Below are 17,589 nucleotides of genomic sequence, written 5' to 3'. Positions count from 1 at the left end.
CACTTATCTATTAGTAAAAAGCATTGCCTTATTATGCAGGGAAGGGTAAGTAAGACAAAGTGACATCCAAATGGAAAAGAGTTGTGTATTTTTTAGTGAAATGACTGGAAGCTCCCAGTTTCCTGGTTTGCATGCTGCTCTGCGCTGGTCCTAACTCATGTAAGCAGAAGACTGAGTTAGGAGCAGTGTCACATAATCAACATCCATCAAATAAGACTCATCCCCTAATACCTGGGACCAGTAGGATGGGATATTACAATTCCACTCTTCCCTACTGAAGTGCCTTTTTGAAAATAGATTCAAAAATCCCTAGAAAGATATTTTTCCATTCCTTCTGAACAGTTTAGTGTCCCCTTGAACACAGAAGAGAGACCTAAATACTTCCAATATGTAATACAGTGCAAAAGGATAGATGGAGTATAATGATTCCTCAACAAACCCACACAAATAAAAGCTGTATTTTCAAAAGGATTATCTCAATGGTAAAGAGCAGAACTATCAAACTATAGAGAAGAGATCATCAGGAATAAGAAATGCATAGCTTGGTACAATTAAGCTAAATAAAAAACTTTGTAAGTTTTATGGTTCTAGAGTTTCTGAATTTAGAAGTTTGGGAGTGCAGTAACTCCTATTTTGTGTTTTTAAAAATTGTCTTAATTTGATCCTTATCCCAAGTTTTCCTGATTTATATTTCTTTCTTGTTTGAACATCCTTGTTAACATAGTTTTAAACCATCCAGATTTATTTAGACATCTGCACACACAAATATTTTGATTAACGTTTTATGATTGTCTTGATAAAAATAAAGCAATTGGATTATGTTCACGAAGAAAAAATCATTTATGCTGAATAACAAAACTTACATAAATGATTCCCTACATTCCAACCTTGCAGACATACATAAACTTCATTACTAGACTATAACTACATCATTACACCCATACTCAAAGGAACTATGCATATGTATAAAAAAATACATTAGATTGTTCCTAGGAGTGTATCTTTCATCTTATATTTTAGCTTCTCTTACATGAGAAAACTGAAATGTGATTTACAAAATCATTGTGAACAAACACAAAACAATTTATATAAAAGATATTAACATTTTAGCATACAAGTAACTGTATATATGTAATATTACAGAGGCATTGGTCAAATGAATGTGATCAGAAAATGTTCATAATTACATGACAGCTAAAAACATAGTACAACAGATGAACAGAAAACATCAAGTGAGGACAACCTTCCCACTGTCATAAAATCATAGGTTGTTAACCTCTTTTGATCTTGAAAAGTGCTGGTACTTAATCATTCAGTTAACAAGAATAAAACTTACAAAGCATGCATGTTATGCCACGGATATAGTACAAAAAATACCAAAGATGTAACAAGGAGAGAAGAAGGTGTGGGCGTTGCCCTCGGTCATGCTGTGATGTGAGTCATGGGACTCAGCTTACAGAGCGCTGCACATGTTCCCACTACATTGCAACATATGGGGGAAAAGATACTGGAGCTGAGTAGCATGCAGGCCAATCAATCTCAGAAGTGACCAAATATGTATGATTTGTTTAGGTAACCTGTGTAAACATGCTGACACGCTGCTCTGCCTGGTTTAAAAGCACCAGTCTTGACTGATCCAGCTTGATTTTACTCCTGTGAGAGAATGGCACGCAATGAAATTAAAATATGGTACCTTGAGGTGGTTTGAGTACTGGAAACAGAAGTGTGGATTCCTACTTACTTAAAATATGTCACACATTTGCAAAACATAATATTTTTAGGTGTGGATTAGAGCTTTAGGCATATCCAAATATATAACGGAAGCAGTAAGATTAGCAGAACATCCAAAGCTCATAGATGGAAACTGGACTTGGGCCTGAACATAAATAACACCCGACAAACAAAAAGCCAAACCACCACCAAAAAACCCTTCACCCTCAAATCTTCCTCCTTCAGAAGAAAAAAAAAGGCCCAAACAAAAAAGAAATACAGATGCACCCACACTATTTCAGCTTTAGGTATCCTTTAAGTGGTAGTAACTAGACATTTAAAGCAACAGAAATATATTTCTCCTTTCATTTCATTCTCAAGATTATTCCTGGTCTTCACTAGATGCTAATTAGGATACATCTAGGTCCTTTCTTTCAGAAAAGAGCTGCAGGCAAAACAATAAGTAAATCATACCATGTTAAAAATTGAAATTTCTGCATAAGAAAAATTTCCCAGCATCTTTAAATATTTAACTGAATGATTTTCTAAAAAAAATTCAAACAGTTCAAGGTGCATTATAGATTGTAGCAGACACAGCAATGAAAAATAAAACCTCATGCTTAGCAATAAACCTGTAAGTTCCTCAACTTGTCTTCTGGTATAAATCTGATCTCACTTATTAGCAATAGCTTCTCAAGGATTCATCCTATAATGTAGCTATGTAACTACTCCAACACAAAGTGCTCCATTTAAAGGGGAAGTCTGAAAGAAAAAGCTGAACTAATCTACAAGACGAAAGACAATTTCCCTACTGACTAAAAACAAGTGTACACAAATAATGGGTGTTTTCTTAGTTTATGTATCTCCTGTGGTTGCCAATTCTCAGCCAGTTTTCCAAATCTGAGGAAGTCAAAACTGATACTGGATAACAGTATCCTATAAACAGCTAGTGCTTATGTATCATCTTGAGTATCAGAGGTAAGAAGGCACAGAATTTGTCACTCAATTCTAAAATATAAAATACTGAAGAAATAGGTGTCTCCAACTGAAGGCTAATTTCCAGGCAAGTGGTAGATTTAACGTTAAATTACCCAGATTCATTAAATATTCCTTCCACAACACCCAAGTTTTATTAAAACACTAAGAAATCCAATATCCTTAAGTCAGATAATAATATGTAAAATTTGCAGTAGTTATTCAGCAAATATTATAGCTTCATTACATAGAGTAATTTCTGTTTTAAATGGGTAATAATACTGATGCTTTGCTATAAAGAAGCCTCTTACTAATCTACAGTCTTCTCAACTGAGTGGTCAATGTAACATCTGCAGTAACACAATCTCCAAAAAGTAGATGGAACAAAGCAAGGATCAGGAAACAAGGTACTGAAATAACAAAAATAAGCGCAATACTACTGAACACTGTACTCTGTAATAAAAGAAACACCTAAAGAATACTTAGTTACCCCTATCTAAATTTAATTTCACTACATTTCCCAGGAATGAAATTATTTTCTAAACTTTGGAAGTAATACTGGCAACTTAACTGCCCATTCAAAACAAAACACCTGAAAACCTAAAAAGCCCACAACCAATCAAAAATCTCTCAGAATCATCAACTGAATGCCCAAAAACCAACCGCACACACACACAAAAAAACCAACCAAAACAAAAAAACCCAAACCAACCCAAAAAGCGAAACCAATGCAGACAAAGCAATCCAAACTGGAGTGCAGCTGTCTGCACAAGCGATGATATTCTATTTATGTCCTCATCTCTTCAGTGCCAGAGATGGTTATACCAGACACAATTTGCTCGAGCCACAGATTGCAATCTGAATTTTTAGTGTCTTTCAAGATCCTGCCGAAATCCATGATTTTGCTTTTCCCCTCAGACCGAAGCTGCTAACAAATTACTACAGTCCTAGAGATGACCCAGTTTAAAATCAGGCAGTTGTCTTAGAAATGACTGGTTTAAACCTCTCCCGAAAAAAAAAGAAATTTTTTTTTTTCATTCAGTAATTCTGTTTTTTTTCTTGAATTTTTAGTTGATACATTCACATTATAATACAAACATTGCTCCCTTGGCTTTCCCCCATTATTATGATTTCAGAACATGAAAACTGTTGCTACTGCTTTCATCAGCCTGAGTTAGCACCTCTGTTAAGTTTATCCTGTTAAGCTGATTTTCCTTTAGGAGTATTAATATTCTTTATTATTATCTTCCCTAATATTTTTAAATAACAGTTTACTTACATTAGCTCACAGAAACATTACAATTATAAAAAAACCCAGTCTTTTGACACTGTTTATTCTGTACATAAATACTAATTTCTCTATTCAACTAACAGTTTGGTAGTTGGCTTTTCAAACATCTTTATAAATGTGTTCACATAAATTTATACAGTTCTATCAGGATTTCCTACTCTCTCGAACCCTACTTTTCCACTTCAGATTATTCACTCTCTGTACAGTTCAAGAATCTTGAGTTACAATTACTTTGCATTTCTAAGTAGGAAGAATTACACTATGAAACAATACAGTTAGTATAATTCATTCGTCTAAAATATAAAATTTTTAAATTTTACCTCCTTGCTTTCATCCAAGTCGGAGTCACTGCTAAACTCTTCTGTATTCAGACGTTCAAAATCAGACTCTCCAACAGCTATTGGTACCGTAACAGTAAGGCTTGGGTTGTTTATGAATGATGAATAATCATTATCACCTATAACAGTGGCCATTCCATTTTCAGTTTTGCCATAGTTTGTATCTATCCTTAGTTCAGTGGTGGTACAGTTGGAAATGTAATGGTTTCTCTCATCATTCAACTGATCTGTTGCTGTTCTTTGATTTACAGCAGCTTGTTTTCCCAAGAAAGACCTTCGGATACAGTCACCTGCTTTTTTCTTCACATAATCTATTCCCTTCTGAATCCTTGCAACAGCAATCTGCAAGTTGTTCATTTCATTATCATCGTCTGTAGCAGCAAGGTTGTCTGAACTAAATGAACTCAGCAGCAAGGCCAGAAAAAGATTCAATACCTAATTAAAATAAAAAATAAAGAAAGCAAAGACAACAGAGCTGATTTTTTGTGTTTTCTACAGTAATCATTCTGAAAGTACACAGTAAATAAAATGCAAATGCAATTTAAGTAAAATACCTTCCCTATACCTCAACAGAGGGGATTTTGTGGCTTTACATTGCTTATGTTTGTAGAAGGTCAGAAATTAACGATTCTTTGGTACCGTCCGAACAGATTCAACATGTTTACCTTTCTGGTAAATCACAGCACTCTCATCTATGCAGGAAACACATTGTCTATGTGCTGGTCCAAACTCACACAAATAATTTTTTTGTATGCAACATAAAAAATGAGGAATGCACCCTGTCTTTTAATCCCCAAGTCATCCTTTTCCCACAGCAAGACAAAACATAGAACACACATCAGTTACAAAAGCCCAGAGGTTACCAAGAACTCAAATGCCAAAGCAGCAGAGTACCAGTTCTTAAAATCTTCAAATCAGCTCTCGCATCAGCTTGGAATGCAAGATAAAAAAATATTTTAGGAATACATAAAGACAAATGGATAAAACAGCCCTGAACATACAGCAGGGATGTGTGCTCATGTAGGAAGTTTTCCCAGAGCTATGGAATAAAATCAGAATATAGTAAACACTGTGGAAATATTCACAGAGGCAGATACTTCATTCCACAAAATTCAATTTTCTGGTATAGAAAACTACTTATGGAGTTTAATCAAACAACTTCACAGTTCTCTTCATTATAGGACAATAGATTTATACAAAATCCTGAAGCAAGTGGCTGTGCAACTGGAAGCAGGGCTGGCTTAAAGATACTTACCTGACTCCTCTCAGAAATTTTATTCTTAAAGAATACGCACAGGATGGCTAATTTAAAATCTCTTCTGTTACAGAAAATAATTTAAAGCAGAGACGTTTAATAACAGAGGGAATGAGAAAAGTGGAGCAATAGGCAGAGCAAATTACGTCTTAAATACTGGTGAGCTAAAAAATATAAATAAATAATAATAAAAAAAATAAAAATTTTTAAAATTTAAAAAGAGAAATTTATATAAACTAGTGCCAATCTGATGCTTTCCTCTGAAAAAAAATGCAGATATAATACAGGCCATGTTAGAAATATATGTAGAAAGCACTTATGAAATAGCAAGCAAAAAAGTGAAGAAGCAAAAGAAAACCTGAAGTAATTGAAGCCAGGATTTTTCCTGCATAACAACTTTCCTTCCTCCATTTGTGTAAAATGCTGGTGGTGCAGCAAGCAGGTCTCAAAATGGCATATACTTCAGAGCCTTAAGAATGCAATAGCAGTCATTTAGACAGGAGAGATCAGAAAAAGATTTACAAAAAGGCCCAATAACCTGCCTAAGTGTGACTGGAAGCAAGGACTAAATGGGTTAGGGAGAAAAGGCCCTGCTATATTCTCTTCTGCAAATAGGAAACTTCCACTCTGGATGTCCAACACTGAGGGTGCCCTTGCTCTTCTCTCCCTCTCTAGGTAAGCAGGAGTAGCCCACAACACCCTGAGCACCTGGAGCTGCACACTCTCATCCTCTGAATTGCACTCTGGACCCAGGGGGGGTCATTCTCCAAGCCGAGGACTCTAGATAGGATCAGAAATCTAACAAACAGATAACTCCATTTCAAAACCCATACTCATAACAAATCCAGACAATAAAATCATATTTAAAAATAACATTTAATAATACTGTTATAATTAATTACTGGTTCTCTTACCTTTCATATTCTAAATGAATTGTAAAATTATTTTGACTACATACCACTAGGTTTCCAATCACCATGACCATCATGAAAACAATAAGGCACATGGCTTGGCCTGCAACCTCCATGCAGTCCCACATGGTTTCAATCCATTCTCCACACAGCACTCGGAATACAATCAGGAAAGAGTGGAAAAAGTCGTGCATGTGCCAGCGAGGCAGTTCACAGTCACTGGAGATCTTGCAGACGCATTCCTTGTAGCTCTTCCCAAAGAGCTGCATCCCAACCACAGCGAAAATGAACACAATGATGGCCAGCACCAGGGTCAGATTCCCCAGAGCCCCCACTGAGTTGCCAATAATCTTAATCAGCATATTTAGGGTTGGCCAAGATTTTGCCAATTTGAAAACTCGCAACTGGAAAAAAAAAATACAGGCATTATTTGCAGTAGTTACAAAAATGCTATAGAGGTGGGAGTGTGTTACAAACTAGTGACTCTCAGCAAAAGCAAAAAGAATAAACTTCAACATGATTCCAACAACCATAACTTCCATAGCATTTCATGAAAAAACCACACTTTTAAAATGTAATAAATTTTAGACTTAGTTTTTTTTTTCCCTGTGTTTTTTTTTTTGTAGTGTTTTTTGTAGTGTTTGTTTGTTTGTTTGAGCATATTTATTCTTTTCCACATGAAAGAAACAGCACACTAGTCGTATTTGTTCAGACAGTGGAGTCTGAATACATACACCTTGGACATTACATATAGAAACAAATTAAAATAAAAATATTTTTCTAATAAAATAAAGATTTTTTTTTTGCTAAGGGGAAAAGAAAAATCAATCTTTTTAAAATTTATTAAACCCATGAATTTTTTAATTCCTACATTTTAAAAGAATACCTCTAGCCTTCTTGCTATTTCCAGACATGAAAGCCTACAAGACTACAAAGTTTTCTACTTCTCAATATACACTAAAAAAATTGTACATTTCACTGAACTTTACTCATTCATGTTTAAACAATTACAATAAAATTACAGCTCTTTCCCCTTAAAGAATACTTGCTTCTGAACAGTAAAATGGCACACAGTATTCAATGATAAATAATTTTTAAAACAGCCTGCAGATATACCCTGTGTCAATAACTAAAAAGTATATTAAAAGGTGTCTTATTTATATGAAAAGAGTTGAAATACAAACATAATTCATTAATTAATGCAGATGTATTATTTACCAATCGGAATGACCGGAGAACAGATAATCCATCCACGTTTGACAAAAAAAGCTCCACCAAACTAAGAGTGACTATAAAACTATCAAAAATATTCCAGCCAACTTGGAAATAATTAAAAGGATGCATGGCAATTATCTTGAGAACCATTTCTGCTGCAAAAATTCCAGTAAAAACCTGAAGAAAAGAACATTACTGTTACTCTGTGGATGAATATGAAGAAGTTGAACACACACATAAGGAACAACTGAAGTAAGAAGTAGCATCCCTCTTACAGCAGGATGTCACTAAGTAAAATTATCACAAGCTGAACCCCAGAGAGAAGGTAAGTAGCAACATCAAAATGAACTGCAGCATAAATATGTAACATCAGTTAAAGCTAAGGTACATTTAGTGTCTACTGAAGAATAAGCTACTCCTAACAGGCTCCAGTTTGCTCCTTTTACCTGCCATCCATCTAATTAAATCTAATTAAAGGAACTTTCCCCAACAAGATAATGCACTCGCTCTTGTCAGAATGGAAGCTGCTTTAACAAAGCTGTGTGGGAAAACATGAACTGGTCACAAATTGGAGTGATGTACCATTAATGAAGTCTATAGAAGAACTCACAAGTAAGCTTATCTTCTCTAACAGCCAAAAAAAAGTCAATTGTGCCAAGGCTTGTGTAAGTAAAACTCCTGACTCTGAATGCCTCTGACATCTTCTGTAGCAGCAGGCAAACAACACCTCTGAAATAAAGTCATTGTATTTACTGTATATGTACGATCACCATTATCTACAAAACTGCATAAATTACTATCTTTCATGAGAAAGATGAAAAAACATTGAAAAAAGTCAGGAGCATTTTACAGTCTCTAAAATGTAGAGCTACAGTGTCCAAAAGAAAGCAACTGCTGAAACCATACCAGTGTCATAGTGGCATACTGGCTGACTGGGAGCACACACAAATTCCTGGCATGAAGGAACAATTACACTCACACATACTAAACTATTCCATTACATAGGAAAGGTAGGAATGGGAGTTTTCTGCATAAAACATACAAATACAATCACAAGACAGCTCTCTGAAACAGTTACTGATCCTCATCTATTTGTCTCCCCTATCTTTTCCTCCAAGGCATCCTGCATGTATTTTAAACAGCAGCATGAGATATTTATCTTGTACAGATAATGGTCTCTAACTCCAGGTTAAGGTGAAAAAAGTGAAATATATCTGTTTTGGATAAAAAATCAGCATATAATTTAAATGCTGATACTTTAACTCTTTAAGTCTGAGTATGTTACCAACATGTATTAGAATTTCATATATTCCAACAACCAAATTGTTTTATTATTTTTCTAGATCATAATCACCAGAATAACCGCTTAGAATAAGCATAGGTTAAGACGTATAACATACCTGTATTATTGCTTTTATAAACCAAAATAAAGCTACCTCACCAAACCCAACCCACACACTGTGTCCACTAAGGAAAAAAACTCAGCTGTACCAACAGATACTCTTAGAATAAGTCACACATTCTTTGCCTTCCAAATTGTTATGGTCCAATCAAATAAATGGTCTTCAAGGAAATCAACACATAGCAGTGGAAAATAATAATCCAAATTAGCATTCAGCTCTTTTGTGTTGTCAGTGGTACTTACACTAGAAAGGATCTAATTTGACTCTTACTTATTTTTGTAATACTAAACAAAAACATGTCAGATTTCTTTCAGTTTAATGTAATTCAAACTCTGGCTTTTGGAAACTCTATTGAAGAAGTTGTAATACAGAAGACAAAATTCAAGATGCAACATCTCTCAAATACTCTTATATACAACATATTCCAAATGGTATTTTTAGACTATTTTTAGTACAATTAAACCTTTAATATTTATTTTATGGGATGACAAAAACTATAAAAGCAATTCTATTCCAAAGAGAAATCAGGTTCCACCTGTATAAAATTTTATAGATTGAAGGACTTACCAGATTTCCTATTGTAAGTACAGTCTCAAATTGGTTAGTCATTGGATAATGTTCCATGGCCATAAATAGTGTGTTTAGAACTATGCAAACAGTGACAGCCAGATCAACAAATGGATCCATTACAATAAATTCAACTACCCTCTTCACTTTTAACCAGGGCTCACAACACTCCCAAATCAAGAAAGTGTGGGCAAACTTATCCCAGCAAGGTGGACATTTTTGTCTGGATCCTTCAAGTTCTGGAGAAAAAGAGAAATTTATAGTGAACAAGTTTTAGAGAATGTGAAGGTAATTTTTTTATCTGGTTTTTCAGGTTTTAAACTTTATGCCTGGAACCGCTAAGGACACTTGGAGGAACATCCTCAGATTTCCAGGAACTTAATTTATTGTTTCTGACACAAAAGGTTTTAGAAGACTTAAAGAAAAACCTCAAGTGTTCTCAGTAAATAATTTAAAAACGTGTCTATTTTTAATAACATATGATCTTGTTAAAAAAAAAAACACAAAAAGCCATAAGAACTATGCTTAAGATTAAGGATTTTTTTCAATAAAACTTTCAACTTCAAAGTCCATTTAAATGTCTAAGTACTTTTTTTCAAGAAAAAATACCATTAATTTTAGCCTTAAAAGGGTTTTGAAAATTATTCAAGCTTTTTTCATTATTTTCACTAGTAGTCATTCCACTGTTCAAAGCAATCCTTGTACAAATTTTCTTCTCCTTATTAACTAAAGCCTGGCCTTGAATTTTCTCTAATATCTTTATGGTATGGTTAGTGACAAATGTATTACAAGGCATTCCTTCCAGTAACTGCATTGCTAAGCATGAATAACAAGCACAAAACATATACGTAGTACCCATTTTAATTCTACATCAGCCTGCTTACCTGCTTCCTTTCTTTTTTCACTATGTGCATGCATTTTTTTTTCCTGTCATTCAGTTTATATATTTGCAATGACTACATATTTTTTCTCTTCTCTATTTGTATTGTGGTATAACACCTTCAAGCAATCTAAGACTATGTCAAGAAAGTTCAAGTGTCTACAGGTATAACACACCTTCCATTCTATTTGTGATAACATCAGCTAGACTCATGGCCCTTTCCCTTAAATCGGGATCCTCCAGCAACTCCATTGGTATTTGATACGAACTTGTACGTCTGTTTTTTATTCCTATTTCTGTGGTAGTGCTCTATTAAAAAAAAAAAAAAGTGTGTAAATTAAATTCAACTTTAGCAATACTGTGGTTTTTTTTTTTTAATTACTATTTTCATTATATACATCCTACATACAATTAATACTTTTAAAATGTTAAGAAAAACATTTGGATATTATTTCCCATACTTCCACTGCATTATACTCAAATAACATTACTCCACTTTAGACATCAACAAATTTTGGAGGGGGCTACAGCCAAGAAAACAAAGAAAGACTTGCAGAACTTGTGTAAAAACAATTCCCAGTTCCATACGTGCTCTATCAATATTTCCATTCTAAACTAGTTCATTCACAAGACACTTCTAACAAGGGATTAATGCTAGGAAGATTCTGCAGCAACTATTCCATAAAATAAAGTTTTAAAGATCAGTTTTGATCTCTATACCCCTTCAAAACTTATTTACATTATATTTTCTAAATTCAATCATTATCAACTCTGATTTATTTTATGAATTTCAACTGAAGTAACAGTTGAAATTCATAAAATAAATCAGAATAAGTCTGACTTAATTGATCCCATAAATAAATACTTGTTTTTCATGATTTTATTTTAAAAAATGAAAGCTGTGTTATAACTATAGTATTGACCACATCTCAGTTATGAAGAATTTTTGAGTGCATAAGGATGGGTAGACTTTTTTTCAGTCCATTAAATAAATGCACGAAAATAAACGTATTATAAACTGCAAGAAAATTATAACTGCAAGGCATCTGGCTGATCACTGCTGATAACTGGCTCATGTACTTTCAGGTGCTATGACCCATAGAAATTGTACAAAGAAATTTTAGTAAAGTAACATTTTTAGGAAAAAACATGCAGATGTCTCTGCTCCATTCCCAAAGCAGACTGAGGGAAAAGGAAAAAACGAGCAGAATTAAAATGTTTTGTTGGCTTGGGGTTTTTGGTTTTTTTAATTATACCCTGATCCTAGGCAGTGAGCAACTCAGTCTTTGAAACCCAGGAGGAAAAAATGCTTTCAGAACTTTTAATGTGTCAACATAATCCTTAAGACTGTGCTATATTTGCACAATACCAAATGTATGAACAAATGCATATTATTGACTGCATATTTACTGCAGAATAATGCATATTACTGACTTTACTAATAAAATACACTTAAAAGGAGACTAAAACCATAAAGAAAAAAAGAATTGAAATAATCTAATAATGTACAGGAAGCTTAGAGTTGGACATCCTATTTTTGCTCTGAAACAGATTTAGCAATGGAACATTACTAATCTGATTCATTAAGCAGGCGCATGCATATCTTTTCTTTGCAGGTATGTAAAACTTAGTGCTTTGTTCTCTTTCATGCTTTAGCCTCTCACTTTTGACTGAACCACTTCAAACCCATGTCATTACAGTCCAAAAGCATTCACAGCTTCTCATCCATTTTCAAAGCAATAATTTTTGAAACATTTCCCATGCAATAAAGAAAGGCCATGAAACCTCGAGTAATTTTAAACTTTCTTACATTGCCATCAGTCGATGGTTTATCTATTATCACCTCTGGCAGAAGTTGTCCAGTAGGAGACAACAGACCTGGTGGTCCATCCACCAAGGAAACCACTCCATTGCAATCCACAGTGCTGTGCATCTTCCCATTCACTGGGAATACTGTCAGCCTTCTGGATGACCTACTGGCCTGGCTGATGTTGCTGCTGCGCCGTTCTGCGTGCCTGCGCGGCAGAAACAGAGACCCTCTTCTGCTCGAGTTATCCTCAAACGTGCTGTGCTCATCGTCAGCAAAGTCATTTTCTGACCCTCTCTCTCTTCCGTCGTCTCTAAAACTGAAAAGACTTGTTCTGCTACTAGGCCTGGGAGAAAACAGGGAGCCATGAACACTCAGCAGAGACTGCAAAGGAAACATAAAAAAATGACCGTCTGAAGATTATAAGTATACAAAATTCATGTCTATGTACAAGAGAAACAATAATAATTTATATTCCCCTGGAATTTGTAAGTGTTATCTTTAATACACTGCCTCAGGCTGATCTCAAAGATGCATTGCAGATGAAAGTCAACTGAATGGGTAAATGACTGCAGAGAAAAAAAATAACCTACATAAGGCCATAGTTGTTTCATGCTCTGCTTTAAAGAGAAAAACCAAGATTTACATAAACTCTCAATGATCCACAAAGATCATGCATTATGTTATAAGATGCCAATACCTTTAGTCTTCTAAATTCATACATTATACTTAAATTTTCCTTTTATGAATTAAGAAGGCATTTCTATCTCAAATTAATTAGGAAAATGCAATGCTGCTGTGCACGTTAAGGTCCTAAATAATAAAATGAGAGGCAACAAAACACTTTTTGAAGTTACACTCAAGAAAATAGTACCAACTTACAGTTGGTATTTAAGAGAATGCTACATTATTTTTCCTTTGTTGTCTTACATTGCAAAGTTGCAGTGAAGTTTGTTGTATATAATAATCTCAAAATTCCAAAAATTACAATTGCATTACTCACAGTACCTGGTGGGGTGATGTAAATGGCTTCCCATAAGTTAATCTGTTCCCATCAAAAGAAAAACGGAAACCTTTCCTTTTGATACTGCCATCTGATTCAGATTTTGGAAGCTTTTCATCCTTCATGTCATCCTCTTCTCCAGAGAGCTCTCTCTGCCTTCTTTTCTTCCTTCTATTTCTCCTTTCTTTGGCACTTTTTGAACTAAGCTTGGATGCATCTGAAGAACTATCTGAGGGTGCAGCATTCCCACTTTCACAGCTGTACTCAGTCATCTCTGCTGCAGCTGCTGCTATTGCCTACCACAGCAATTATTTAACAAGATGCTTTATAAATCACATCATTTTAAAAGAAAGATAATCTTATTCCTAAGATTTGTATCAAATTACTTCTAGTAAACAGCATAGTTGGATTTGTGCAAAGCTACAAATGAAATTCTGTAGTATGAGTGGAATTCAAATGGAGTTCTACTTAGCATCCGTGTCATGGAGTCAGCCCATATTGTCTACAGCCACAAAGTTCATTAGAAAATATTTGAAAATTATTAAATTTATTAATTAGAGTGAATGCAACAGAAAATGGAAGAGCTAAACAGAGTCATAGTATTATGACTGTCTGTATTAATTTAGTAAACTAATCCTAACTTTTATTGTAAGTAGCTTCCTTAAGCTGCTTCCAGTCTTTGATTCTCTAGTAGCAGCACAAGTAGCGAAAATGAATCAGAAATTTATAGATGAAAATATTTTACACTCTAATCAAGGGTTGAAAAGTATTGAATTTTTTCTAAGATGAGAATTTGGAAAGTCATCATGAGAGTTTACTAGCTACTACCCCAAGATAATAGAGATTCATTTAAAACCATTATTCTGTTTTGGATGCTACTCTTTGTTCTCAGTTCAGAAATTCATTAAGACTTTAGATATTATATATTTTAAAAACAATAAAGAGGCATAGAAAAAGCAGTCTACAGTATTTGCAAGTTATGTTAAAGAATGGATTTTTTTAATATGTAAATTTAATTATTCGTTTTGTTTTAACAAATAGCATGCAAAGGAGCACACTAAGGCCCAGATTCTTGATAGAAAATACCTGAGCTTCTTCTTGCTGCTTCCGCAGTTGTTCAAGCTTCAGTTTAAAGTCTGCCTCCCTCTGCTCTGCTTCAACAAGAGTTGCTTGATTTTGTTCTTCATAGGCCATGGCAACCACAGCCAAAATCAAGTTAATCAAATAGAAGGAACCCAGAAAAATCACCACAACAAAAAATATCATGTATGATTTGCCAGCAGCTCGTAGTGTCTATAGGAGGAGAAGAGAAATCAACCAGCTGGTGAAGAAATGTATCACTTCTGCAGTTCCTAAGCATTAAATGACGTTGAAAAGTGCAAAACTTTGTTGGTTTTCCTTCTGTAGTAAAATCATACAAGTTTTCTGAATTACAAAGTAATCAATATAAAGGGAGCATTCTTGTAGGTGAAAACCATGCCTAAGAATCATGCTGCTTTGTGACAAACCTCTTCAATGCCTAATAATCTTGGGAAGTATGTGGGATCAGAGTTCTTAATGTAAGTCACATATCACAGGTTGGAGGCTTAGAATGCTTACCATGTATTAGCATGCTTTCCCTTTGAAACAACCAAATGATCTAAAAATGGCACAATTGACTAGATAATGAGAAGATAGTATTTATTATAATTAACACATTTGCACACACCATATAATGAAAAGCTACTGTAAGAAAGTTAATTTGTATCAAGTCATGCATTCTAAGTTATAAAAATAGGACTAAGGGTACTGAAATTAAAGTTCAGGTTTTGCTATCATGAAGTCTTATTAAACTCAATATTGACTATTTTGAAAATATCATGAGGCACAAAATGAAACATACACTGCAAAAATTAAATTAAGGACCAAAAAACCCTTCATGTGCCTCATCAGAAATCATGTGAGATTCTGTATCAAGTGTCCACGTCCGTTTAGTTTTGCAACTGAATTTGCTTCCTTTGATGAATGTTAATGGCTAACAATAGCAATGGTATGTAATACAAATAAGAATGATTGATTTGGGGCCACTAATACATTGACCACAATTTTAAAAATGTACTCACCAACTGATAAAGATTTTCCCAATAGTCCTGTGTCATCAGTCGAAACAGTGACAAGAAAGCCCAACTGAATGTGTCAAAACTAGTATATCCATAGTTGGGGTTTTTACCAGCTTTCACACAGATAAACTCTTCTGGACATTTACTAGAAGAGGGGAAAAAAACCAAAACAAAACAAAAGAGGCAAAACAATCCATACAAAAATTTCATATAATACTATTTTTAAAAAATTATTGTTTCTTGAACTTCTTATGAGGCTTCATCTGTGGATGGTGCTGCTATTTATGGCTTAAAACAATTCAAAGATTAGTGAGGAAATTAAAAGTCTGTTCTTTAAAAAATAATCCAGATAGAGCAAACAAGTGATGACAACATTTCCTTCTATCGCCTTTCACAATTTTAAACAAAATAAAGTTTATTATCAACAGTTCAATATTACCTCTGAAAATATCTCTTCAATGAAAGTAATAAATTTACTTAGCATAGATATTCCAATAGGTGGATACTTCCATGCAGGAAAAAGACAGCCAGCACACATATTTTATGCTGAAATTTGTCTGTCAGTGAGGTTGGCATACCAGATTTCTTGGCTTCTTCACATCTGTGAGCCTAATTAACAAATTCTACCAATTTGTCAAGAGAAAATAACCAGCATAGAGATCTCTTTTATCTCAATAAATTTTTCATATTGGTTTTGAGAGTAGGTGATGCAATCTTGATATCAAATGTAAGCACACTGTTTCAATTAGGACAAAAGAGGCTGTTGTCCCCAAAACCTCTATAGAAAAACACTGTGAAGATTTCTTTTCACATATGTGTGCCTGTTTGATGTGCATTTATACATGTACACAAAAATATCTCATAGTCACATACATAAATTAAATGTTTACAAAAATAGTTTGAATGTTTTAAAGCTATTACCAACCAAAACCAAGGGATGGACTGATAAATCTTAAGCACATAGAATGATATGATTTGGTTATTATATGATTGCTATTTTAGGATTGAGAAATGGCAGGAAACCCATGGCAAACAATGTTCTTAAGTCCTTGATAACACAAGGTTTACCAGCTAAATGGAATTTTCCAGTTACATATGAGCTTTTCAAACAAATTTCCAGCAAAGTATTTTGTCATCTAACATTTGTATTCATTCAAGTGCCTAGCTGCCAGGAACCATGACCATATTATTATTAACTGTGACATTAGGTAACTAAATTATCTTTTTAAAGTTTAGATTGATTTTTTTTTTACATGTTTAGACAGATAGTATGTCATTTTCAGTGTACCTTACCCTGCATCTGAGCTATTGCCACAAAGCAGAAAATCCGTTGCTCCTTCTGGGCGATAGAAATGACCTCAAGAGAAAAAAAAGAAATAACATGTTTACAAATGAAAGGAGGTTAGTTTGTTGGTTTTTTTTGGTGAGGATGAATCTATGTTCAAGTCATCAGGTTTTGAATGTTCATAATCTCCCATTAATGTTTTCCCAACAGTGGGTTTAAATACTGGCACAATCATATAACTGCTTGGGTTGGAAGTGACCTCTGTTTCCAAAACACCTGCCAGGGGCAGGAATGCCACTTAATAGATCGGGGCCCCATGCACTTAATAGATCGGGGCCTTGAACACTTCCAGGGATGGGGCATCCACAGCTTCTCTGAGCAGCAAAACAAAAATACATTGCAAAAATAAAGTCCTAGAACAACGTATTTTTTATACCCTAAAGATACAAAAAGTGCCTAAAAGAATTGGTTCTGTGAGGCCTTGAGAAGACAAGGGAGGGAGCAGGCGGGGAGGAAGGGACATGCAAAGATCTTCACTCTACCTGCAAATATAACATGAAAGCTGTAATCAGGATGAAGCCTGACTCATCTCAGGAGTGTACTCCTGAAAGATAAGAGGCCACTAATCAAAGTTTGAGCATGGGAAATTCTGAAATGATTTTCAAGAAAGTTTCTGTGAGACTGGTCGAATACTGGCACACGCTGCCCAGAAGAAGCTGTGGCATCTCAATCCTTAGAGATGCTAAAAACTTGACTGGAACAAGGGATTGAGCAGTCTGCTCTAACTGGACCTGCAGCTGAGCAGCAGTTGGTCTGGACTGTGGAGATCTTGTCCAACCCACATGATTCC

General features: G+C 34.6%; 1 protein-coding gene across 1 annotated transcript in view; it reads right to left on the bottom strand.

Moving 5' to 3' along the window:
- Positions 1–17,589, bottom strand: part of LOC136558815 (sodium channel protein type 2 subunit alpha-like) — a 58,473-nt gene that overhangs the window by 18,926 nt on the left and 21,958 nt on the right. Inside the window, exons 8-17 of the mRNA XM_066553535.1 lie at positions 16,748–16,811; positions 15,458–15,599; positions 14,442–14,648; positions 13,361–13,651; positions 12,356–12,736; positions 10,722–10,854; positions 9,666–9,904; positions 7,699–7,872; positions 6,528–6,884; positions 4,297–4,749 (exon numbers count right to left, since the gene is read on the bottom strand). Coding sequence (XP_066409632.1) covers positions 4,297–4,749; positions 6,528–6,884; positions 7,699–7,872; positions 9,666–9,904; positions 10,722–10,854; positions 12,356–12,736; positions 13,361–13,651; positions 14,442–14,648; positions 15,458–15,599; positions 16,748–16,811 — 2,441 coding nt within the window. The remainder of the gene's footprint in view (positions 1–4,296; positions 4,750–6,527; positions 6,885–7,698; positions 7,873–9,665; positions 9,905–10,721; positions 10,855–12,355; positions 12,737–13,360; positions 13,652–14,441; positions 14,649–15,457; positions 15,600–16,747; positions 16,812–17,589) is intronic.

This window comes from Molothrus aeneus, chromosome 7 (genome assembly GCF_037042795.1).
Source record: "Molothrus aeneus isolate 106 chromosome 7, BPBGC_Maene_1.0, whole genome shotgun sequence".
Taxonomy (NCBI): domain Eukaryota; kingdom Metazoa; phylum Chordata; class Aves; order Passeriformes; family Icteridae; genus Molothrus; species Molothrus aeneus.
The sequence above is the reverse complement of the archived record's forward strand: the minus strand, read 5'-3'. Positions and strand labels throughout refer to the sequence as shown.